Below are 12579 nucleotides of genomic sequence, written 5' to 3'. Positions count from 1 at the left end.
CACCACTTTGGACTCGTGAGTGCATTTGAGAAGAAAGATTTAAATAATAAAGTTTTATCACAAGATACAACATGGATGTGCACTCTGTCACTGACACAGTTGGAAAGGGGACTCTATTATGTATTAGCTGGCACAAGCATCACTTTGTAATTAGAAAACCTTCTATTTTACTGTATCAGCTTCTGGCACCACAGGCCTGTCTGTCCTGCAGTGTAACAGTAGGCTGCACCCTCAGCTAACATTTAACATGTTTTACTTTAATCTTTACTTTCTTTATCTGTGGTTGTTTGAATCACTCTGAATAGTTAGCAGCACAAAGTGTAGTAGCTGTCCACCCGGGCTAAAATATCACTTGGATAGTAAGTACTGACACCCTTCATCTGTTCTCTGGCATTTAGGGAAGCTCACAAGTCCACAACATGGCAATAAAATTCATCAAGACCCTTTTATCCCAGAAAAGGACCCCATAAACATTCCTTTGGCTTGGCCCAGTGTGGCCTAGCTACAGCGGCGCTGGTGCTGTTACACTTTGGCTTGCTGTGGTTGCCCAACTTGGAATATCTAAGAGGTGGAGCTCTGCTTGTAAAGGAGATATGATATTAATCACAAACATTAAGAGACTGGCAGAGAGCGGAGATAGAGAGCCCAACAAAACCTGGAATAAATGAAGGATGATCTGTGAGCAGGAATTCTTCAGTATTTACTTCTCTACAGTCCTTTAATGAAATCATTGCTTTGCCCCGCCATAACTCTGGTGGAGTTGTGCGCGTCCTGTCAGGAATGTCATTGACACAGACTCTGTTATCTGAGGCCGATAACAGAGCAAACAAATGTTGAGAAACAAACACGTATGTAATTGCGTCTGTTGTGTGTGTGTGTGTCTCAACTCCCGTCCTCACATCGATACATGCAAATGCAGACAGGCACAGAAAATCCAACAAATTACAAACTTGTCCTTGAAGAACACATGAAATTGCTATTTTATTCTCATTTTTAGCTAAAGCAAGCATTGATATGTCAAGATATCAAAATATCTGTCTTTTAAATTAAGATCAAGGTTTAGATATACTCAGGGTCACAAGTACTGGTACCATTACTTTTGAGACACTGAAAAGGCGATTATGCATAATAACGGCTGTAAATCCTAAACAGCTGATGCTATACTTTTGATGAACACCTTTAATTAAAGCTGAAAGTCTGCATTTTAATCAAATCTTGATTATTTGATTTGCAATCCACTGTGGTGCTGTACAGATGCCCTAAAACCACGTTTCATTGCCTAAATATTGCACAAGTCCTGTCTGTGCGTAGTGCATGATGATTGGGATAAAAGCATAGAGGTCTATTGTCCAGTTTATAAAGCAGGAGTACAAAGAACCATTTGGAGAAGCTGTAATCAAATCCGGTCCTTTTCAGCTCTTTCCTCATTCACAAGTTCCCTCCTTACAGGCCAGGTAAGCTCGATCTTTAGAGATCTTTAAAGTCACATAGTGTTTTACACAACTCAAACATACATGTAGTTACTCAGATAATGATGGAAGTTAAACAAAATGTGTAAGCAAAGAACAAACTGGAAATGTCTCAATATAAATTTAGCACAGAAAGTGGAAAGTAAACTTTGTTTGGTTGATTGTTTCTTTCTTGTAACAATGCTTCTTGGAAATAATCTTATAACATTGGAAAACCTTTTTATTTCCCCTTAAATGCTGCCACATTTGTAAAATAACAAATAAAAACAAACACCTTTGAGGGTAGAGCAGCAGAGTTGAGTATGTGTGTTGCACCCATGACTCTCTGCCTCGCCAAACAGGTTATTCTGGTTCTGAACTCGAACTGGAGTAGATGTTTGAAGTCATTTTTCCAGTGAGGGCGAAGTCGCTGCACACCCTCACACTGCCTCCACCAAAACCTGTTATCTTATCAGTGCAGCAGTCTGCACAGTATTCTATGCATCTCCTGCACACTTTAACCCTCAGATCCATTTGCTGTAGACAGAATCTGGACACATCAGGGTCCATACTGGTGTTGCTAATTGGGCACCTAATTGTCAGCTCCTGGGGAACCAGAAACTCAAATTAGCAGAATAAGCTGTTTGGCATTGGCAGAAAAATGCCTGGGGTTTGATAACTAAAGTTCCCACCCTAAAACGGGTGTATTAGATTGAAATCTCTGATTATTCACTCTGAATTACTCTCTACTGCAATAGGTCATCCAATTAATTAGGTTGCTTTAGAGTATAACATTGTAATGTGTATCTAACTGAATTTAGGTTTGCAAACAGCATATCCCATTAATATTAATTGCTCGGCACTGCTGACATGATCAGGAGCTGAGCCCCCCTAAGAGTCTGAACCTAGAATCGCCCCTGCAGCAAAGAAATAATCGACCAAACAAAAAAAGTCATTACTTTTTGTGCTAAGTTTATATCCTTTGCCCATTATTTATACTCGACCTACTCTCCATTTGCCCAAACTTGAAACTTGTGGCTGCATTCTCCTTTCCTAACACATGAGCTATTCCTGCGTTGATGAGCTGTAAGGGTGCAACGCTGACAGCCCCTTCGTAATTACGTAACCTTACGTAGGGGTCTCCCGGTCTGAGCTCTTTAAACCCTGCCGCTCACTGCGTGCTGTCATATTCCCCTCTGTGATTGGCTGAGAGCAGAGGGGGGCGCGCCTGGTTGCGTCATGTGAAAGAGAGGGATGAACGCTTATGGAAGAGAGAGAGAGAGGAGAGAGAGGGAGATTAACGGCAGAAGGCAGGCGCAGTAGCAGACTCCATATATCCGCTAGTCGGAGACGGACGGTGTCAGCTGCTAGCTAAGTTAGCTTCAGTAAGCAGTTAGCAACTAGCTTCAGAGTCCTAGCTTCTTCACTACACATAAGAGCCAGTGTGTGTGTGTGTGTGAGAGAGTGTGTATCTAAACGCTTTGAGCGCCAGCTCGGCTGCCCCAAAGTGACTCTGTGTTTGCGTGTGCGGTGCCAGTCTGTGTGTACACACAAGCCAGCCTCTCTGCTCACTCTCTTTCGAGTAGCAGCAGCAGTGTGTCTGTAACTGTGTGAGAGAGGTTAGCACGCAAAGAAGCAGACGCACAACCATAAACACTCTCTGATAGTCGACTGTTTACAGTTGGTGTCCGGTTACTCAGCGGATTCACATCATTTCACTGACACCGTCTGAACGCCAGCATGTGAGTACTGATGGGTTAAAGCGTGTGTGTGAGAGAGAGTATGAATGAGTCTTGTTTGTTCGGCTGTCATTGATTGATTGCATTTGACTTGAGATTGATCGAGAGTGACTGAATGGCCTAATTTTTAAAGTAACTTAAGCGTGGCACGTGTTGCAAGCGTGGTTTAAACCACGGTCTTAGCTGCACAGTTGTGACACAGGTACATGCGCAAGGTGTGCGTGTTTACCTGAAACAGAACATGAAGTACCAACTGCGTTTACGTTTTAATCAGGAGCTTTCTGTTAGTTACACACAGTCACACACTCATAGCTGACTTATAACCGACTCAAATGTGCACACAGAAACTTCAGGCTTGAGATTTCGTTTCACTGGACAGTTGCAGTAGGCGTAGAAAAGTCATCACTGCTAGCATTGCATAGACAGTATAATATAAAACTGCAGGAGTCCTTTAGCAGATGGAGTTCTGTGTAAAGAAAAGAGTAGACATCTGTGTACATGCTGAAACTTGCAGCTTGCACAATGTGTTTGTTTTCGTGTAAGCCACACATAAATGGGAGCTCTGACTTTTTTTCCCTCACAGATTCTGCAATGCAGAAATTTGTTCCCCGTCATATTTGACCTTTGATCCCGTGGATGTTGGACTGTTTGTTCATCCTCAAAACAACCTTTACTCTGCGTCACACTGTGGTACATGCCAACAGCTGTCCCATCCCAGAGCTCAGGGAGACCCAGCAGGAAGTCAGCTAGTTTGATTAGTCATAAGCAGGAAATGCTGTACATCCTTCAGAAGGAACAAATTTCACCTTGATGGTAGTTTTTGGAGCAGTAAAGACAGAGCAACGGGAGGAAAGTGATCCAGAATTTTAAAGTAGCGCATATCTAAATCTTTAAGAACTCTGTTTATAGTTCTTATCTTCCTCCAATAACTGACACCTCCAGCTTCTCAAAAAGACAATTTTGCAGTAAATTGTAGCAACACAGAACCTTTAGAGCTGTTGTGAGTGCAATAAACTGAAAAGGCATGCTACAAAGTCATCTTAGCCCCTTTTGATGAAGACATGCACTTTAGACAACTGTGCCAGCTGACACTCCTGCTTTAACTGTGCTGCGGTGACGGATTTAGGTGATATTTGGAGGTCTCGGATGATCACAGGAGATTATATTTCCAGACGTAAGTCTTTACTGATATGTCGTAGGTATAAGGAGCCTTTTTAAGTACTCTTTTCTGAAATGCTTTCTAATAAATTAAATGGTTCACGAGGAAAAGTGCAGCGAAGACTCAAGCACTTTGCAAAGTGGCATCAACATTCTTCTGTCTCACAGTACATGTTTGTCTACTTCCAGGTTACACAACTGCAATTTGTATTAAATATATTTTTATTGTTGCCATTTTTGCACTGTTGCTTCACAGCATGACAGCCCTGGGTTGCTGGTGACTCTGTGTGGAGTATGTTCTCCCTCCTTCAGTCCACACAGGCATGCATGTTTAGTTGAAAGGCAATTCTAAAGACTTACACTTGCACATAGGTGTGAATTTTGGTGTGAATAGTTGTTGCGAGCTGTGGCGAGCTGTCCAAATCGTATTCAACTTTCACCCTATTACAGCTTTGATAGGCTCCAGCCCTAAACTGTAAGTGGAAGAGAATGGATGGGTGGGTAAATATATAAATTGTCAACGTAAATTTTGATGCATTTATAAATTCAAGTGACAATGGATGGGTATTTTTAATGTATGCTGGAAACATGGACACACTTGTGTATTTCAGTATGCATGTGTGCTGACCTGCCTTATCCTCCACACAAGTTTTTCAAGCAGCTAATTGGAGTGCTGACCTGTTGTTGGGGTTTCCATGTAATTGCGAATGGATAACTTGTATTATTCTTATAAAAATACTGGACTTTCTCCTTTAATTGCCGCCAAGGCATCATCCAGTCATTTGCACTTAGCTGAGTCAACAAGCGGTGCCATTAAACTGGCAATCAAAAACTGCCACTCTACAATTTACCCTCTTAGGGAAGTGATATAAAGATGATTTTGTGTGCTTGTTAAAGTTTTCAGTTGTGTTTTGACTGAGCAGATGTGCACAATCACCTGTTGTCTCTCTCTGTGTGAGAAAGAACAACTTCAGACAGTGTCTCAACCTGATCCTCTTGACATTGTCTGGACTTTATGCATGAAAATGGCCATGGAGAGCTTTCATCTAACATTTCTTATTTTGGTTGGTGAGTGTGAAACAGGACTTTGCATAAAAGGGACTTTTTAAAATGGATAGTATGCAGCCTATAGGTTACATCACACTTGACTAGTGTAATATAACCTATAGGCTGTTTTTTACACACTGCCTCTCTACAATTCGAGAGCTTTCTCCTTTGCAGTGTTCATCATTGCTCCCACTGCATCACAGATACCTTTCTTGAGAATAAAATCGACATATAAATGAGAAGTCAGTCCTGAAAAAGCTGAAAATAAATGGCAGGTTCTCAAAAGAGCGTCTAAATTGATCAGTGAAAGTAACGTGAAAATTTAGGATTTATGTGAGCGATCATGTTTCACCAGTACATCGTAGGTCTTCACGGGGCAGCGTGTAGCAGCGGGGGGTCGGACCATCCTGTTGACTCAGCTGGTAAAGTGTCTGAAAGTAAAATGCAGCAGGTTCACATAGCTCACAAGTCTTTTCAGTGCACCACATGTTATACCGTCCATTCTCTTCCGCTTATACTTGTCAGGGTCGCAGTGGGATAACCCAGGGCACACCCTGGACAGGTCGCCACTCTGTCGCAGGGCTAACACATACCCTCGCATTAACACCTATGGCTAATTTAGAGTTACCAATTAACCTAACCCCACTAACCGCATGTATTTGGACTGTGGGAGGAAGCCAGAGTACCCACACAAACACAGGGAAAACATACAAAAACCTTCTTGCTGTGAAGCAACAGTGCTTCATTCAAGTTCGTGTCCTTGATTACACTTTAGCTAAATGTCTGCTTAGTAGTTAATTTAAAGAAGCTTTATGCAGCATTAAAACATGTTCCAGGTCCACTTAAATGATCACAGGTGTTTCTTGTATCCCAAACTACTTGCGAATTCAAACCCATGATTTACTTTTCCACAAGTTCAGTAATCTAACCTTTATGGTATGAGCCCCACAGAGTCAAACCTTAAGCTTGTTCCTGCTGCGTGACGCTCACGTTGCTGACAATAACTTTGAAGCCTGGTTTACGAGGGCTTGCTGCTCTGATACAGCTGATCTTTATTCTGTGTTATTCTGTCTTGTAAACATTCTTGTTTAAAGAGCCCGGATATGGTTTGTCCCAGTTTACACAAACAGAGTAATCACTTCTGCCTATCAGGTCAGAGGCAGGTGGGGCAGAGATGGAGACTGCCGGGGTGGAAGAAGGAAGAGAGGAGGGAAGGGAGTGCGGTTGAATGCACATCCATTTTCCATTCGGTGTGCATTCTGCCTCTCTCCATCGCGGCTAATGAAAAATAACTTTTTCAGGAATCGTTGGATCGAAGTGAATCTGCTTTATGTCTTCGGGGAAAGATTTGTGTATGTGTGTGTGTGTGTGTGTGTGTGTGGGTGTGAGAAAATGTTCTGTTAAAACTTGTTTAGTTCAGTTGTAGCTCACATGATGAAGATGTTGATTGCAGACTGTAAAATAGGTGTTTTTCAGGTGCATTTCAACACAACAGCCTGCAGCTGATTTATTTTACTCAGAAGTACCACTGCAGGTATTCTTTTGTGCATTAGCAACAAAAACTTAATTGGAGCCCGAGAGGGTTAAGCGCTGTGAAAGAAGACGCATGTCCATGCATGCCACTTCAGCAGCTGCACATGTACGCACTTTCATTGAGCTTTTTTGATAGTCCTGTTTTTTTTTTTTTTGATGAGCCCACAACAGCCAGTGAACATCAACAGAAGTCCATCACGTACAGCACATCCTTTTCTTCTAACGATAACCCTGAATGCTGTAAGCGCCGAAAGGTAGACTGTTTGTTATTGCCCAATTTCTGTTGGATAGCTAGCTCTATGTATTTGCCCCTCGATTACCCAAGCAGGGCAAAGTCGAAACTAGTTATGTGTGTCTGTGTGTCACAACATCACAGACAAGACAGAGCTGAACTTTGATCTCCAAGAAGTTAATGTACGAACCAGAAGTCGCTGCGGTGCTTTAAGCTGCCTAGCACCCAAAGGTTTCACTCAGTAGCCATATAACCTTTCTCTGAGGACAGGATGATGCATGCATGTGGCAACACATTTTTCTTGAACTTATTTTTCTGGGTTTTCCAATATAAAAATTTAAGACCATGTTAGCTATTGACGATGTTTGTGCTTGTGCCTTTTTTTGCTGCTGTAACTACTGAGAGGAAGAGACACAGAGAGAGTTGGAGACTTACAATAGAGAGAAAGAGGTCATGGAGTACATTTGGCATGAAGCTATTATTCCACTTTGGCTTTCCAGCTGGGATTTCTTTTTTTCAGTACTTGTATACGGTCGGGGTTGAGTTAGGGAAAACGTTGATGCTAGAGTTGTTTCAGATGATGTCATACTGCTGTAATGCATCGTGTTTCATCGTGAGGTGTGCTGAATGAAATCAGGAAAAGACAGGAAGCACGTGATACACCTGGAAGAAACCAGCACCATTAAACGCGCTCGATCCGCCTAGATGAAGTGTCTCGTAATGAATGTAGTTCCTCTAACTTGACACAATAAATCCTTTGATGGTTTTTCGCTGCTTTATTTGCAACTTTTCACTGACTGTGTTTTTAGTTTTTGTACTACAGACATTCATACCATAGCAGTCTGCAGGAGTGAGAGGCCTGCAGCTCGTTTGGAGCCTCCACAATGAAACAGCATGCAGAGTTTTGCTTTAAAAATTCTTTGAACCTTGCTCATATCTGAAACTAAAACAATCCCGTGCATTTTTTTTGACTTAGTGAAAGGCGAAGGTCACATTCCTTTGTCTGTGCGCCTGTTAGAGGGCCAGTGGAAAGGGATCTGTTTTTCTTTCTCAGGTATGCTATGAATATTATATTGAAATTACATTTAGAATAATTGAAAATGTAATTTTTTTGTATGATTTAATAAAAAAAAAAAAAAAAAAAAGCATTTCTTAATGATATCTAGTACTTGATAAACTGCAAAACAAGATGTATCTGATGTGTCAGTGTTTTGTTAATGTAAGCAGGTTTTTTCCCTGGATAACATGAGTGGTTCTGATCTCTGACTTGGTCGCTATTTACTACAAAAAGGGATCTTGAAAAAAGTTAGCTTTGTATATAAATAAATAGGAAAAAGGGGAAGATACCAGAATGTATGGTTGTTTTTTTTTGGATCTTCTGTTTTTTGCCCTTCCAGTAGAGTGGAAATTGTAGCTTCTTCAAAACACTTATATGCCGTTTAATCCTGTAAAAGCTCCTGTTGATAAAGCGGATTTTGCCTGGATTCCCTCAGTTAAAGTCATGCGTCAAAGTGCTCTTATTTTGTCCACCTGTTGTGTGTGTATGCACGTCTTGAAGTAGGCGCCATGTTTTGGTCGTTATCATACAAAAATCCATAACAGTCTTTCAGAATATTACATTTCTGAGAGTTAGCTCAACTCCTTCACCTCCTTGAGGCTTTGTCCCTTTCAGGCTTTAGAAGATTGAGCCCACGACAGCAGACTTTGGCCAGTCACGTGCCTCTTTAAACCTGATCAGGTGTTTCGCATAAAGAGTGAAAAAGTCCATGGGGGAAATAAGATGGGGTGGTGTTCTGTGTTAAGTAGGAGAGTTTCAACCTGGGTGAGCTTGGTTAAAATAAACACCCATGTTTGTGTTGTAGAACGTGGCAGAATTTTAAGGCTGATACCAATACTGATATTTGGGGATTGAAAAATCGAATAATCTGATATTAGAGCTGAGAGCTCTAATATTTGTGCAGCTACTTATCCGCTCAGATCAGAATAGAGAGAGGAGAGCTGCAGGAAGACGGCTGTTTATTTTCATACTCTGTAGATGGAGAGGAGCAGCAGAAGTATGCAGAACAACTATACTGATGGTCCTGATTATAAACACTCTATTACACAGTACTATCATGACACTTAATTCATGATACAATGTTATTACAGATAATAATTATGTATTCAATAATAACTGCACATAGACTTATGTCACAAGTTAGCATAACCCTTTCTCTGGTACTCAAACGTCCCTCAACTTGTGCCTCAGCAGAGCCTGGGTACGGCCCTGTCTATGGGGAACCATACCTGGGTTTCACTGCCTCCAATCTGTGACAGACCCTCATTACCCACAGGATTTAATGGGGGTCTTTGGAAGCTTTGTCAAGCTAAGTGTGTCTAATCTTCAGTACTTTTTTGGTTGAGCGAGAAACTAACAAGCCCGAGCGAGTCATTGCTTTGCCATCATCGGATGGTGGCGTGTGACACTGGCGCTCATGTTCGTAGTATTCCACGACGGTCCTTACAAATCCCGTGAGTCATATCTGTCCCCCGTTGACCTTGTTAAGAAATCCAAAAAGTCCCTGTTTGTCTGTGTTTGACTAGGAAAGAAAACTCATTAGAAGAACCTCGCAGACCATACTAGAAAAAAGGAGCGCCATCCGGTGGATTGAAAGAGAATTTGATTTTATTCTTCTCGTACTAAAAAGTTCATCATTTTTACAGTTGAAATAATAGGAAACGTATTTGGTGTAGCAGTGTTGTTACAAAATATTGGGTAATATTGCGATACACTGTGTTGAACTGGGTTTCTCAGCACTTCATGATAAAGCAATGCCTGATTGCTGTGTTTCAGACAGTAAGATGGACCGTGATCACACCTCATAATGTTACATCATCTGCTCTTTATATTAGTGCTGACGGATCAAAGAAACGTAGCTAGAGTTGTCTCATAGAGCGCTCGTGCAGCTGTATTTACCCTCATTGTATTCCTTTCTCCAAACACTGCTGCCGAGTGTGTAGCCGGTGAGAACATGCAATGTCTGTGCTGCAAAGACAGCATTTATGAAAAGCTTTGCAAGTTTCAGGAAAAGTACACGTCTGTGCTTTTCCTTTCAGTTTTTTGTTGTGTTTAACTTTGATTCGGGCCTCAGAGTGAACCAAGATTTCCAGCTGTGAGTTCCCACATCCCGGGAACACGAAGCCCCCGGTTTTATTTACCTGCTCATCTTACATTTTTTAGTATGAACCCAAAGCACCCTTCATAGCACGGACAACTGTATCTGAGTCAGCCTCTGAGCCAAAAATAGCAATATAATTCACGCTCTCCAAAAACCGAAATTGCACTCAGATTTAGTGCGACTGCCGGACTGTCCCAGTATCTCCTCGTCATACCACAGCGCACTTTCTGGGACACATTTGCCATTGTTGGCTGCGTGATCTATTAGTGGAGTGAGATGGGAAGACGGAGAAGTGCAAAGCAGTTTAATAACACCACAGTGGAAAGTTCACGTAATATGACGTCTTTATATATGTTCCCCTGACTAGCTTCATTTTCACAGTCACAGCCTGTTTTCATTGGCTGCTTCCGGTTCATGGTGATGGTTGTCATTAAGGCTTATTTATGGAATTTAAAGAATTAAAATCTAAAGTTCAAGACTACCTAGAGGTACTACTACAAGGTTCAAGGAAAGGATCCAGTTTTTTCAGTCTGTTGTTGTTAGGCCCGCTCAGTATTCAGGGCTTGGGAAACTGAATCTGTTTCTTCAGGTGTGCCTGTTGTTTTTGTGTAGATGCAGTATTTGGTTTCAGGCTGAGTTTCCACTGCATGGTGTCTACAGACGGCTTCAAGACATTAACTTATTGAACGATTCTTGTCTCATTTATTCCTTTTCTAATTCGGCTAAATGCTAATTATTTATAGTGTGTGATAAAAGTATTTCCAAAACAGTAGAACGTGAGTAGAAAACGACTTTTTAAATCTTTATCCAGATCTGTATCTTGGTGCTCTAGTGTCTCAGCACTTTGTCTACATAAGTAGTGCAGTGTGAGAAATGGCATCATATATCTCAGCAGAAACAAACAATTGTCCACAGTAAAGCAGGAAATAACTGTGTAGTGGCATGTGGCTCTGATATGCTTATTGTCAATGCAAAGTTGAATTTTAAGAAATTTTTTATTGAAGATATTTGGATTCACATACAAATAATATTATGGCTTAGGACAAATATGAGACTTGAAGGATGCATTTAAGTCATTACATAATCAGTGCATTTAATAATCAAATGCAGTGATTATTCCCTTTAGTTTGGTTTATTGTTTCATTGGCAAATTGATACTTGTTCTTTCAAGGGGACCTAATTGACTGTAGTTCCGACGTTTGACCACAGTGTGGCAGCAAAGGACTTTTAATGAAGTGCAGGCTGAGGTCTGGCCTAAAGAAGAAGCCTGGCTGCCTCACTAGCGTTGAACTTCTTCTGCCTGTCTCCTCACATGAATGAGAAGCTCTTCATCAAGCTCTTCATCAAGCTCAGGGAGCTGTGACACGGTTTGCACCTTCACGCACGTGCGTATGGGCGCCTGTGCCATGTGGTGCTCACGCGGCTGTTGTGCTGCTAAACGTTCGTAACAGTCAGTAGCTTAATGCCCATTTAGTTGTGACGACTAGTGGGTTTGTCAGGTTGTGTGTTTGTTACCGGTTGTTAGCTCAGAGGGAACAAAGCTATAATTATCTTTGTAAGAAATCTTTTGACTTTTTTATATATATATATATATATATATATATATATATATATATTTTTTTTTTTTTAAAATGGGCAGAAAAAGGGAGATCTGTGTGTCTGGTACAAAACATAGTTTATATGGTTGTACTTTTCTAGGTAATTAGTCTTCATTTTTATTGCTGTAATTTGGTAGAGAAACTGCACAAACGCACCAGAAACTCATTGTCGTTAATTGGACACTAGCAGTTGATTGGCTGCTGGCAAGCAGAGCAGCAGCTGATTGGCTTTCCCGCCTCCTCAATTTCCTTTTTTAATGACAGTCTGGCTTCCTGGACGAAGTTATGCTGTAACTAATCAACTAGAGTTTATCCTTTGAGGCTTGTTTTTTTTGTTGTTGTTTTTTAAAAAATTTGTTATTAGTATATATCGATTTTCTTCCGTTTATCCAATTCAGGGTCGCAGGGAGCTAAGGCGAGAAGCACGGTGCAGCCTGGAGTCACGAGGCTAAGGCAAGAGCGCCAGGCATCGTCAATTTTTAAATCGCCAGTTAGCTGAACCCCACTAACTGCATGTTTTTTTGGACTGTGGGAGGCAGCCAGAGTACCCAAAGCGAGCTTGCACAGTTACAGGGAGCAGAAAGGTCCCAGACTGGAGTTGAACCTCACCCATAGAGGCCATAACCTAACCATGGGCACCACTGTGTCATCCATTATTTGTACTAA

At 41.4% G+C, this 12579-nt stretch overlaps 1 protein-coding gene across 3 annotated transcripts in view; it reads left to right on the top strand.

Moving 5' to 3' along the window:
- The first annotated feature begins 2730 nt into the window (after positions 1-2730).
- The window catches only part of pcxb (pyruvate carboxylase b), a 294409-nt gene continuing 284560 nt past the window's right edge, over positions 2731-12579 (top strand). The window contains exon 1 of one of the 3 annotated variants that reach the window (XM_004554354.5): positions 2731-3190. In XM_004554354.5, coding sequence (XP_004554411.1) covers positions 3189-3190 — 2 coding nt within the window. In that variant the 5' untranslated portion in view covers positions 2731-3188. Of the gene's footprint in view, positions 3191-11551; positions 11701-12344; positions 12367-12579 lie in introns of those variants that run through there. The other 2 variants (XM_004554356.6, XM_076881889.1) reach the window with 2 other exon arrangements.

Source organism: Maylandia zebra, linkage group LG3 (assembly GCF_041146795.1).
Source record: "Maylandia zebra isolate NMK-2024a linkage group LG3, Mzebra_GT3a, whole genome shotgun sequence".
In the NCBI taxonomy this organism is placed as follows: Eukaryota; Metazoa; Chordata; class Actinopteri; order Cichliformes; family Cichlidae; genus Maylandia; species Maylandia zebra.
Note: the sequence above shows the minus strand (reverse complement) of the source record. Positions and strands in the feature narration are given on the sequence as shown.